Source organism: Lagopus muta, chromosome 1 (assembly GCF_023343835.1).
Source record: "Lagopus muta isolate bLagMut1 chromosome 1, bLagMut1 primary, whole genome shotgun sequence".
NCBI lineage: Eukaryota > Metazoa > Chordata > Aves > Galliformes > Phasianidae > Lagopus > Lagopus muta.
Genome location: NC_064433.1, coordinates 113871103 through 113884210, shown reverse-complemented (window position 1 = coordinate 113884210; position 13108 = coordinate 113871103). Strand labels below are relative to the sequence as shown.

The 13108-nt window shown below is 34.4% G+C and overlaps 1 protein-coding gene across 16 annotated transcripts in view; it reads right to left on the bottom strand.

Moving 5' to 3' along the window:
- DMD (dystrophin) overlaps positions 1–13108 on the bottom strand; it is a 1043969-nt gene that overhangs the window by 662813 nt on the left and 368048 nt on the right. For all 16 annotated transcript variants that reach the window (XM_048931232.1, XM_048931479.1, XM_048931663.1 and 13 more), the window contains 2 exons: positions 8325–8448; positions 1851–1938 (listed from right to left, as the gene is read on the bottom strand). In XM_048931232.1, coding sequence (XP_048787189.1) covers positions 1851–1938; positions 8325–8448 — 212 coding nt within the window. The remainder of the gene's footprint in view (positions 1–1850; positions 1939–8324; positions 8449–13108) is intronic.

Sequence of the window (13108 nt, the reverse complement as noted above, 5' to 3'; positions counted from 1 at the left end):
AGCAAAATATTTAATTCACAAAATTCTTTGTTAATGTGATCTTACAGTTCTCTTCAAGTAAAGATGATTATTTAATTCCACTCTCTAGCACTCCTTCTTGGTGGTGATCTCTGCATTATTTAGCCATTTAATAAACTGTTCCTCAAGTTGCCATAAACAATGAGGCCAGAGAAACTCTTTTTGATGAAATAGTTTATTATCTAAAATCACCGCAAAAAGAAGCTTCACTCCTACAGGCAGCTAATCCATCACCCTTGCTAGAAAATTCCTGCTGCTAAGGCTACCATGACATTTGGCATCATATGCCATATGTAAGGCAGAATTCAAAGTAATTGACAGGAAACAGATAAAGTCATGCTGGGTCAGCTAGCCTACTCTGTGCTTATACCCCAGCTGCAAGATGTGCTTTCTAAAAAGAGGGTACTTGGGATACAATGGATAATAAAGCACATCTAGTCACGGTTAAAATCACAACACCTATGAACTATGAATAATCACAAAAGCATGAAAAAAGAACATTGAGGACATGAGAATATTTAAGAAAGCTAATCTGATGAAGCTGAAGATGGAATTCCTTACGTGCAAGTCTGCAACTGGCCAAAGAATCAATGGGGCACTGTTAACTGGGCACTAAGCAGGTTAGGTCCAAAATAACAATCTTGATATGTCAGCACACAAATTTCAAATATTGCCTTAGAAGTCCTGTACAGCAGATCTCCCTGGCAGAAAAATATGTCAAAAAAAGATACAGAACTTTTTTTTTTGTTTTTCCTTCACAGAAAAAAATCCAATGACTTCAAAAAGGGTGCAAATTTTACCAGACTCCCTCCTGTCTATTCACAAAGCATGTGAAAGAACCTCTTTTAACAGATGCTATGATAATTGTAATTAAATATGGCCAGAATATAAGGGTGGTTACTTTTAAAGTACCACCTTCATACTTAAAAATTCATACTTAAGCAAGATAATCCTAAAACTCCATCAAATGTGTGTAGTTTAGCATTTCATTAATAACAGTTACATTCTTGACTCTTTGTTATAACAATTTAACATAAAACATACGTTCTGAAGTTCTGTGCATTCAACACCTGTATTTTTGTAAGCCTATCAGTATACAGATTGTGGTCCATGGTTAATATTTTTACTACGAAGTCAGACATTTTTTAACATCAGAGATAGGGAGATGGCATACAATTTTACTTCCATCTATCTTGCTGTTGGGTTTTCTTCTTCCTTTAAAAAGTTCATAAACTTTGCTGAACACAATAGCATATTTTTCTTGGAAAATTCGATGATTAACATAGAAAAATTGCAACTTTTTTTTTTTTTTTTTAAGTGTTGTATAAGCTTTCATGTTTATTATCTTAAAAAGCTGAATGCTAAAAATATCTTCAAATACCCAATAAAATTTTATACTTTATATAATACAGAACATAACAGCAACATACATATAACAAAATAAACAAAGTTTATTATAATCAAAGTTAGAAAACACTTTTTCAAACTGTTCAGTTTTCTAACTTGGATGAATTAATGTACCTTTGAAAGCCTAGTATACTCAGAAAATAAGATTACAACTTTATTCTCTACACAGAACAGATTGTAAATACAGGTTCATTACCATCAGCACGTTTTACACACACTTGTTTTCATGATACTGAAGTTGTAAGATTTTTCTCTTTACTAATTAACAGATTTAATATCCAGAAATAATAGAATAAATATAATGAAATTTACTTTGCTGTTCCATTTAGATAGCATTTTTCTAATATAATTCCTGCGATAAATATAAACCTGTGCATTTATTAAATCCCTGAGAACATTATCTAAATCAACTCCCTTGTAATTACCATTCACCATCTGTTCCACCAGGGCCTCAGCTGATCTGCTGGCATCTTGCAGCTTTCTGTACTTCTCAGGCTTTTCTCGCTGGATGGCCTGCAGCATGACAGGAAAGGTGAGTGTTTCAAAAGAGGAAGAAGAAAGTAAATAATCTCAGGGATGTCCTGATTTCTTGAGACTTCTTAACCTGCCACATTGCCCTGCCAGCCTCCTGATTTGCAAAGAAAGCACGAAGTATCACATACCAGGTTAGTCTTAAAGTCAAATACATGACTTCAGAATTGGAACTCAACAGAGTTGACAAATGATACACTTCAGTATTTTACAGACAAATCATAGGCAAATTAAGAGCTATTCAAAGCCCAATATTTCAGAAGAAAAACATACGTTCAACAGAAATTCCTTGTGGAGGAATAGAAAACTTACTTTTCTTTTTCACGTAACTCCTATTTTTATTAGTAAGAATTAAGATCATGCTAACAAAAATACAGGGTCTCATGTCATACTGAACCCATATATGATTTGATTGCTTATTTTAATATTTTGTTGGCATAAAAAATGTAAAATGGATATTCAAGTAGGTATGTAACATATATAGCAGACATCCATATATAAGCCAGTAGCTAGGAGTTAAGAATAAATTGCAGAATCAACACAGGGTTTTCATTATATATTGTACCTAATACTTCAAGTCACTTTTCCTTATTTAAGAAGTTCTCACTCATGTTTAGGTGTGTTCACAGTAACTGGTAATTGTAGGTACAGCTTGTGTTTCAGGATGAAGTAGAAATCTAAATTTCTATTTTCATTTGTCTTGGTAACAATATAGAAGGAAAATAAAACTGTACTAGATCTAACACCTCCTCAATTACGTTTAATAATTAAAAACACTATGTTGATTTTAGACTAATTAGTCTATAGGTATAATTCTGATGCTCTAAACTAGAAGACTAAATTTCTCTTTTAGTTCAGGAAAAGCCTAAGGCTATAATCCAGTTTGAAACCAAAAATAAAACACACTATACATACCGCCCAGAGATCCTACCTAAAACAATCTCTCATTATTCAGAGTCCACCAACTAATCACAGCACATATACATATACAAAAGGAAATGCCACAAAAATCTTAGTGTGACATACAGGAAACTTACAAAATCCTGGCTGTGGCTTCCCAGTCTGGCTTTTCAAAATATATATTTAACATATTGCTAATTATTAATGATAATTTAATCTTAAATTATCCTTGAAATTTCATAAAGTTTAACCCAATAAACTCAAGGTAACGATATTACTTGTAGTTTCTGTAGGTCAACAAAATCTTTTCAAAATTAAAAAAATCAAAAAACCTCTTCTGTTAATTCTCTGCAGAGTTTCAAGACTACAGAATCTTAATACTATTCTGTCTATAATGCCAGGTATAATGAACCTAAGTCTAACTGCGCAGAACTCAGAACAATCATAAAAACATTGAAATATATTGAAAATAATCTTGCTCTGTCTGCAGTGCCAGATGTGTAATTATCACAAGTGTTACTGCACTGAACACAAATGAATCTTTCAAAACCTGATATACACTAAAAAAAGCTTTTGGAAATATGAAAACAATATGACACTGAAGCATGTGACAGGGAACTCTTCAGTGTCTGATAACAGACCATGAGTCTGGAAAAAACTGGAAGCATGCCTGCTTCTTTCTCAGAAGATCAAGGTTTTTAGATCCTGAGAGAAAACAAAAGCACTTTCATGTGAAACACTTAAAAATAAACACAAAAGTTTGGCACACATCAATACCTCCCTGCACTCACTTTTTGTGTTATTAATATATATCATAAAGATGAAGGGCTAGCAATAGATAAAGACATATGTTTACACACAGAAAATACAATGCCAAAAGAGAAATGGCTGTCCTCTTGGTCCTCATACAAAGCATGGGACAATTTACCTCATCTGTGGAGAAAGCAGACTTAGTTAACAGCACTAACGTCTTACTATGGTCTGACACTGCACATGCTTCAGTTGTTTGTCAAACCCACAATCTTCATCTTACGTTTTTAAAGTCTTCTGAAGAATTTTTGTAAACAAATGTAGAGTGCCAAGAAGTAAATGAAGTAACAGTTTCATAAACACCTCTCATTTATCCTTTCTGATCTGATTTGTTATTGTTTCCTGTACCGAAAAGGACAAAACTCTCAATTCAGATTTATTTACAATAAAAATACACCGGGATAAAATTGAAGAGGTTTGTGAAATTTGGAAACTTTTACATTTATTGTTAGCAACACTGTTTTGTCTGATGAAAATTTATGGTAGCTGAAAAAAAATAAAAAAATAAAAAAATAAATCCAAAACTTAATTTATTTTTATATTCTTTTTGTTTCTTATACTTTTCCTTATTCTTAGGAAAAAAATAAAAATAAAAAGACTTTTATATAATACGGGATTAATTCTCTGAGGAATATTTTGTAACTGGCAAAACAGATGTGTAATGGCTTAGTTCTAACTGATGGAGTAACATTAAAGGCACCTTTAGCTAAATACCATACGAAGGTGAAGAAGTTATTTTCACTATAATATAAGAGTTATATTTGGCCCTAAGATTTTAGTTGGTAGTTAATGACTTCATAACATTGAAGACAGCTGCACTTCAGAAATTCATGTTATTCATATCAAATCAAAATCCCATTTTAAGAACTCTGACAATGGATGTACAGTTACAGTAATGCCTGGTCTCTTGTTGTTCTTGTCAACTACACCTGTGGACAGAAGTTTGCAATATTATTATCACTGGATTTTACAACAACTGAGCTTTCAAACATCCAGGCCCAACAGAGTATCTCTGAAGATTACTAAATGAGAATGAAAAAGTGAGAACTGAGCATTTAAGAATGCCAAGAGAGCAAATTTAATTGTCTAGGATATCTGACATTTTCCCTTACATCAGTTTCTTACCTTCATTCACCTTTGATTTTGAATTTCTAGATGCTTCTTGGCTAATTAAAATTCATTTCAATGAGTTTTATTTTTAATTTTCTGATGTGAAATCTCAAGTTTTACTTCCCAATAAGCAAGATTTTCTACCAACTTTTTGCACCTGAACCTTTACATATTGTAATATGAATATGTGAACTTATAATAAAGAAGGCTCATCGGAGTTTTAGAGAAACAAGCGAACAAAAAAGCCTGAATCATTGCTAGACCTGTTTCCAGAAAAATGCACATATTAACTGGAAAATGTTAAGGATATGATGCAGCTTTAAGATATTTTAGGCATTTGTGTATGGATGTCTTCATTGTTTATGAATAGTACTGTTGTCACACAGTGAACATCTACACAATTGTGATGTCCAGTCTCTATGGCCAGTTAAGGCAAGTACGTTTTTCTCATAGCTGAGAAGGACTAGAAATATTTTTGCTTCTCTCCATACACAGGAATGGGCTTCTATGCATCTCTAATATATTCAATTTATGTAGCACATCTGCCAAAGGCTAATTTTCTGCCAGTATCTGAACAGCTGCTGTCTTAGCAAACATAGTATGTTCCATACAATCTGCTCTTGGCTCCATCTCCCCCAGGACTTCTCTGAAGTGGGATGGGAGCAGGTTTTTGATCTTGAATCACTGAATCATCAATGATGGCAAAAGAGCTTCCCTTGTGGCTGTTCTGTCTGAAGTCTGGGTCCGTTCACCTACAGATGTACTTCCTATATAATAAAGAAGTAATCCCACTGAGAAAAAAACAATGAATAGAAACAAGATGCTTTGACAACAACAAAAAAACCCACATCCAACTAGTAACCTGTCCTCAAAAGAAAAGTAGAAAGGAACATCATTAGGAAAAGGCTATGGGACTAAGTTGCTACCACAGTAGGCAACAAATGTTAGGTCAGACATTAGTCATCACGGGTGTTCTGTGCTACATCATCTACAATGTCACATACCGAGGAAACTTTCATTTAAAAAGCCACTAAGTACAAGATGATACTTTTTTTATGCATGTGTGTATGGCATCATGCATGTTGGGGTATGATTACGTATGTCAGTACTGTACAATCTTTTGCAATTATCCCTGATGGTTTCCCTTTTGACATTTTACCTTTCATTATATGCCTTCTGCAACTTTACTAGAGATTACAATCCGATAAAAACTGCTATGTTATTTTTCATTGATTAAAGCCTCATTTAGAAAGAAATAGAAACTTAAGGAAAAAACAAGGAACAACACTGTGCAAATCAATGAACTAGACAGTACTTCCTGCTTTGTGTATTAGTTGAACAGCAGAAGACTGAGACCAGGCCAGTCCAATTTTTAAAACTCAGCATTTAAACCTTCATCCTCTTAGTTTTTTTTTCTTTTAAAAAAGCAACACTTGTTTTTTATTAATAAGAAGAACTGAGAACTGTTCAACAGAGAATCCAGATATTGTCAAGTGCAACCTTAGATAGTTCTATCAAATTAAAATTTCATCTCAATATTCTGTACCTTAAAGTTGCTTGAAGCTTATGCATGTGCATTGATCTTTTCAATGAAATGTACTACTTTTAAAAGAAGTCAAAGCCAATCTTGTTTTTTAAAAATATTTACAACTTTAATGAATGATGTTAATTTCTCTTGTTTCTATTTAGAGATACTGCTCTGTCTCAGACTACTTTTAATACAAAGCAGATTTATTTTATGCAATACTTATCATTAAAGAAGTTGGAAATTGGTTTCTTAACCATCAAATAATTTGGTTTCTAAGGAAGTCAAAAAAACATCCGAAATTCTGCTATCTCCAGTGTCCTGATTTCAAACCATCCAGTATGAAATTCTATACCACTTTTCCCTCCCTGTCTTCCTCCATTATTATGTATGTTTTCACTGACCTAAAGGAACACTTCACAAATGCACTTAACAATGGCTTCCCAAACCCAACTTTTTTCCACAGCACCAATGAAGGCAAGGTAAGAGCTGCTGGGAAATTCAGTTGGGACCAGAGGAGGATCTGTAGTTCACCTACCTCTATCCCCTACTTGCAGTGACACAGATCACCACCTCCTCGGGAGCAAAAAAAAGGAAAGAAGGAGGAAGGTGAACCATAGCTCCTGAGTCCATTAATGGTTTTACAGAGTCTTAAAAACTGACAACATGAGATGGAGTGTCTTACTGATTAGGGAAACCTAATAGTGGAGGTATTCAGCACAATATGAAGGTCAAAACAGGAGCTGATTTGCCATCCTTGAAACTGTGTTCCGCAAAATGGGAATATATGAAAGGGAGACAGGAGCATTTTCTTTTCTTTTTTTTTTCCCCATCTACCACAAAGTTGGAAACAACAAATTACCTGCATATCTATTTAGGATTGAGACAGTAAACATTACCCCAGTATGGAAGCATCTGAATCTATCATTTTCTCTGCATGTTTGGGCCAGTTTATATATTTTTATGCATATAGTTATGTATGTTTACACATCATGAAATGGAGTCGTAAACTAAATTCAATATATTACACTCTAATGGATAATTACACAGTAAGTATCCATTAGATACTTAAGTATTAACACTGTGATAACATTAACAAATAAATTAAGATTATTGTAACAAAAGTATGATTTAACAAGAAATATCAAGATGTGTATTTACTGTCACAGAATTCAGAGTTCCTCAATCCTACTGTTGCTAATTTATGATGGACAAGCAAAGAGTGAGAGAAAACAGCATCAAAAATTAACTTCAGTACAGTAACTTTGTTCTCTCTTTGTTTTAGCAGCACGTATGATTTCATTTTTTAATGAAGTCCCATGACACGCTATTATACTATAAGCATAATAGCTTATTATAAAAACTAATTTGCCTTTCTCTTATTCAGAAAAGGTAAGCTTTCTTGCAACTAGCTACAAAAAATAAATACCAAAGTAAATTTTTACTCGTTTAGTTTTCAAAGGCTAAATTCAGAGTGTGTGAAACATGCACAAACATAGTTACTCATTAAGCAGTGCAGATTAACTTTGCAAAAACTAGAAAGAATCATTCCTGGTTTGGTAAAAGAACAGATTAAAATAATGTTTGTGGAAATTCGTTATTTTCAGATACATTTTACAGCACTGCAAGAATTAGATACAAGTTTTCTTTAACATACACTAAAAGATGACATTTTCCACATTCTTCAGTTTATGCACGGATAATGTCATATTAAGCCATCAGTGTGGAAATATCATGCATATTTTAAAAGTAAATTATAGGCTTGGATTCAATATTACTGAGGACTTCCATGAATCTGTAATGCCTTAAATTAAAAATGATCTCTCTATTTAGACACCTTGTGTATCCATTTTGGTGCCAAAATCTGAAATGTACAGAAATACTTAACACTTCTAAATTTCTCATGCATATGATCAATTGATGCTTGTCAGTTTAGATTTGAACTCATTTATACTTGGACTTTGAAAGCACTTTGACAAGTGAATACAAGCTAACAAACATATATATTAGTACTTTCTCCTACATTGACTCTTTCTCTGAGATCTGAGAGATTTCCTTCCTTTCGATATATTGCAAATTCAGGACTCTGGAGTATTGCTTCTGAGCGTGTCATCCAGCTATGGAGTTCTGTTGTATCCGAGTCAAACCTAAGATACAGAGAAGAGCAAGAAGACATTTCAATTCAACATTTCTGACAATAGCATTAATAGCAGAAAAAGTTAACCAGCTGCTTAAAGAAATAAATAAGCATCAATAATTCCTCTTTGAAAAAGACACTTTAAAACCCACCATATCTGATTAGAAACCTCATAAAACTATTCACTCTAAAATCTGAAAACATACTTTTTCATTTTTAAGACACTGATTTGACAGCTGAACAGATGCAGCAGTTTTCAAATAAATGTTCCAATTTTACAAGCTGATGTTTTTGGAAGACATTAAAGAAGTGACTCTCACAGTTGAATAAAGTGTATCACAAGCACTGTTGGCTCAGCTGAGGATGTGTGGCATATCTGGCTCACAAAATGCAGCCTTTGTACCCGATAATTCTCTGCCTTAGTTTGTACTGCCTGCACTGTAAGGAAAAAAAGCAGGAAATTTGACCATTAGATTGGACCCTCTTCTGACTGACTCAAATTTGTTGCAGAATGTAATTACTAATCAAGAGGAGACTATAATTTTCCTACAGCTAGAACTTTTGGAAAACAGAAATTAAGATTCCTAACTCTGCATAAACTTTTTAAATGTTTTTTTGCTGTAAAGCCCTTGTAATTATAATCTGGATTCTTTCAGAAACTCCTTTAAAAATGACCTTTATTGTTTCCTACTCAGAAAGGAGTAGCTCAAAACGAAGGTTACTGCATGCAAATTTTTCAGTTGCAGATGTACTAAAATCAAACCATAAGTTGATTTTATATCTAGCCTGGTTTTTAAAGCAACAATCTTGAGATAATGTTTTTTCACTGAGTTGAATTAAACTGTAAGCTTGATTACATTTCTTTATTGTATTTTGAGTTTCAATATTTATATCTAGTTTATAATTACTTTTCCTTTGATATCAACACAGTAAAAGCAACAAAACAGAAGGATCTAGAACAGAATTAACTGAATATTTCAGTTTGTTTTGTAAACATAGGCCTTTTAATTTATGTAATTAAAAACGTACTAACACCAAGAACTTGGACAACAACTGCATCTTTGAAGAAATTAGATACTTTACAGAGATATACACCTAAATATAAAAGCTAAAACACAGAGATGAAAGGTACTAATCTAGTGCTACAGAGATCAACATAAACAAGTGAAAAAGCAGGACAGGAATTTCATGTCTGTCCAAATATATTTCTGTTCCCCTTTTATTTTTTTTCATTCTCCATTGTGATCCTTGTGACTATTTAACAATACGGTGTGAATGACTGAGTAATACATAATCAAAGCAGTAAAAAGAATCACACACTTCCCTAATCCAGCCTCACAACCTATATCAAAATTAAAACCTCTTAAGAATAATGTTTATAGAAAAATTGCTAATAATTCTATTTGCACACTCATTCAAGGAGGAAAAGATGATGGTGAGGCAAGGGAAGTGGCAGAGATCTTCATTTCATAGAGGACTATACATTCAGAGGCAGAATACAAAAGAAAATCTCTCTGATGGTTTACAGAATCTCTGTATTGGTATCAGGTTCTAATCCTCTAAATCAAATTGAACTGCCAGTGAAGAGATCCCTGCCTCCAAGTCTGTGCAACATTAAATCAATTGTTATTCCTGAAATAGGATGTTATCATTTGTTCAGCGTATAATAGCTGTATATTTAATAAACACTGTCATGAAATTTTACAACTAGGACAACAAATCTATGAAAGCCAGTATTTCCACATAAAACCGGAATACTGTTTATTCAACAAATCGCAAGCACTAACTGCATACCTAATCGCACCAATAACTGCAGGAGAATACAAAAGCATGCTTTTGTAACTATGACTTACGACTGTTCAACACATCTTAAAATGGAGAACAACCAATTATAAAGCCAATGGATTGCATTACTAACAATTTCATAGCTGTTCCTACTGTGCTTTTGGATGTAAATTATTTATGTTCCATATCTAACAAAGATTGCCACCATCTCTGCCCAATGACCAGTGGTGTGAAGCTCTACCAGACAAGTCTGCACAAAGTAGTTAGTGAAGTCCTTAGTAAGAGCTTTATTAGGTCACTTAAATTAAAACAGATGCCTAAATGGTGTAATCTCACTTGAAGATCAATGGGATACAAAGAAGCATCCAAATGGAATGTATGCCTTTCCAAAATGATGGAGCAGTAATACCATACCATCCTATGTTTCATGAAATTATCTGATTCAGGGCTTGCCAGCACCAAACAAGAAACAGGAGAACCTGCTCTAAGGATCAAGACAGAATGTGGTCAGAGATTTATAAATATTCAACTAGATGGGACTGCTGCTCTCTCCTCCTCTGTTTTTTGAAATTCAGCCAGCAGCATACCAAATACTCTTCAAGAATTAGCAGCCCACATTGGCAGAAGGGTTGTCACTTTGCTGCCAAAGTGAATTCTATTCCTTGTTCCTCTCACAGCCAGCAACTGTACAGGCAAAGGAAAAAATGGCCACTTATTTCACCTTCCTTAAATCTATAGATGTGGCCAGCTCTCCAGCCACCTAACCGCAGTTATTGTAATTAGGCCGTTCTATAGCACAGGTATGAAGAAGCTGTAAACTGGAGAACACAGAACATCAGATACAGGATAAAAATAAAGACAACTTCATCAGTTTATGGGTACTAAACTCTCTTGACAGCAGGTAAAACTGTCATACTTCTTTTGTTCATTCCATTCTGTGGTTGCAGTTGAATAGGAGCACTGAGAAAAACCTGCTAAAAATCAATGTGATATTTGCTAAAGAATAGTCTGCTATTAACTTGGTATAGCATGGAAAATGACAGAGCAAAATGTTTACAAGAGATCATTTCTTCCTTTCTTTAAAAAACGGACTTAGTCTCTTCCTCTGCAACATCCACCCCTGAAAGTATAATACAGAAGAGTTGAAAATTTGGGAGTGTTTTGATAGAATAACAATGATCAGGAAAAAACTACATGGCTGAGATTCATCAGGTGTCGTAAGTATTAGCCACTGCGGATACATCTGGACAGAACTGATCTCAGATGCAGATGACAGATTGCTCTGTCAGTTGTAGTTTCTTCTGTTTAAGTAAATATAACTCCACAAACAAAGTTTTTTTTTTTTTTTTTTTGGGGGGGGGGGGAGTTTAAAAGCATATTGCACATTTCAAGAGCCTTGGAAAAAAATCTCATATTCCGCTTTTTTAAAAACAGGAAATGCAGGTAGAATATGGCATTTAATCATTGTGCTAGGATGACTGGGCATTTCATTTCTGAGTTGTTTAAGTTACAAAGTACAGTAACTCTAGATTGAGTTACTTGAGTATATTATTTGAGTTAATTGAGTATATTTGATCAATAAGGTCTTTAAATCTCATAAGTACAGCAATATATTTGGCATTAAAAAAAGTAATGAAATATTGCATTTCTGACCCAGTAAAGTTGGGTGCATGTAGAATTTGTTAAAATAAATCCATCGAAGGGAATAAAACCACACCACTTGACACAATCACTCCAGATAATTACCTCAGTATAGAGTGGACGTAACCTTGCTGCCCGGCTAAAATTTCAACCCACAGAAGAGCGTCTAGTGCCTCTAAATTCTTTATGGAGTGCTCATGCTTTAGTTTTCAATTAGTTTGTCTTTCTGCTATTCCACAGTAGAGATACGATCCTATACTGCCCTCATGGCACCCTCATAGCCCCACACATCTCTTACAATAACTCATTTTCTTAATCATACTAAACACGGGCCCACTGCAGATTCCCATTCACAACTCTCTTGCATAGATCATGCATACAAAAGATTTGTTCAAAAAATTACTCCTCCTTCTCCTGGGTTTCCCTTCCAGTACAGGACAATCTGCATCTTTAAGTATTTCACAAGGTAGTTACATTTTTTTCCGTTCATGGAATTCCTAGCTAAATATTCAGCAAGGAATATCTCGCAGAATGTTCTGGAAGCAGCCTGAGTAGAGAGCAGCTCCATTCCTGGGCAGCCTGTGACTGAGGAGGTCACCTCTCCCCTCAACATGTTATCGGGACTGAGTGCCTTGTCTCAGTAAGAGCCAGGCTCCCCTGGAGCTATGTCCTCTTATTAGCTTCACATTCCTGGATATATACACTGGTCCCATATCATTCTTACCATTTCTGGGAGCTGAGTATTACAGAGTGCTTTTGGGGAAAGGTGGGTGTTTTGCCTTTCCTGCTCAGAAGTTGTGACATACCACACGGAAGCAAAGAGCACTGGGATGGGGATGGGCTTTGTCTCACTAGAAGAGGCCACAAACATTTTCTATTTTATGCCATAGCTATTAAATAAGAAATTTATGTTTTAAGTTTCCTGCAAAATAGATGAGTTCCTCCCAATATTGCGTGGGAGGAACTCTACCTATGCTAAGAAGCTTAAAATTTCACTTTTTGATTGCAGTAACTTTTCATTTTGTTGTGCTACTTATCCTTCTGCAGTTTGAGGCAGGTAAGGAGAATTTGTGCTGAGTAATCTCATCCTCTAGACTCCCTCTTCTTTCACCATTACTGGAGGATTTCAAGATGTGACTGAATTGGGTGCAAGATAAGCTCATGTAGGCTCTTTTGCCAAAAAGATTCGACATGATGATGTTTTGAAGCTCATTCCAACCTCACCCGTTCTATTCTGTGATCAT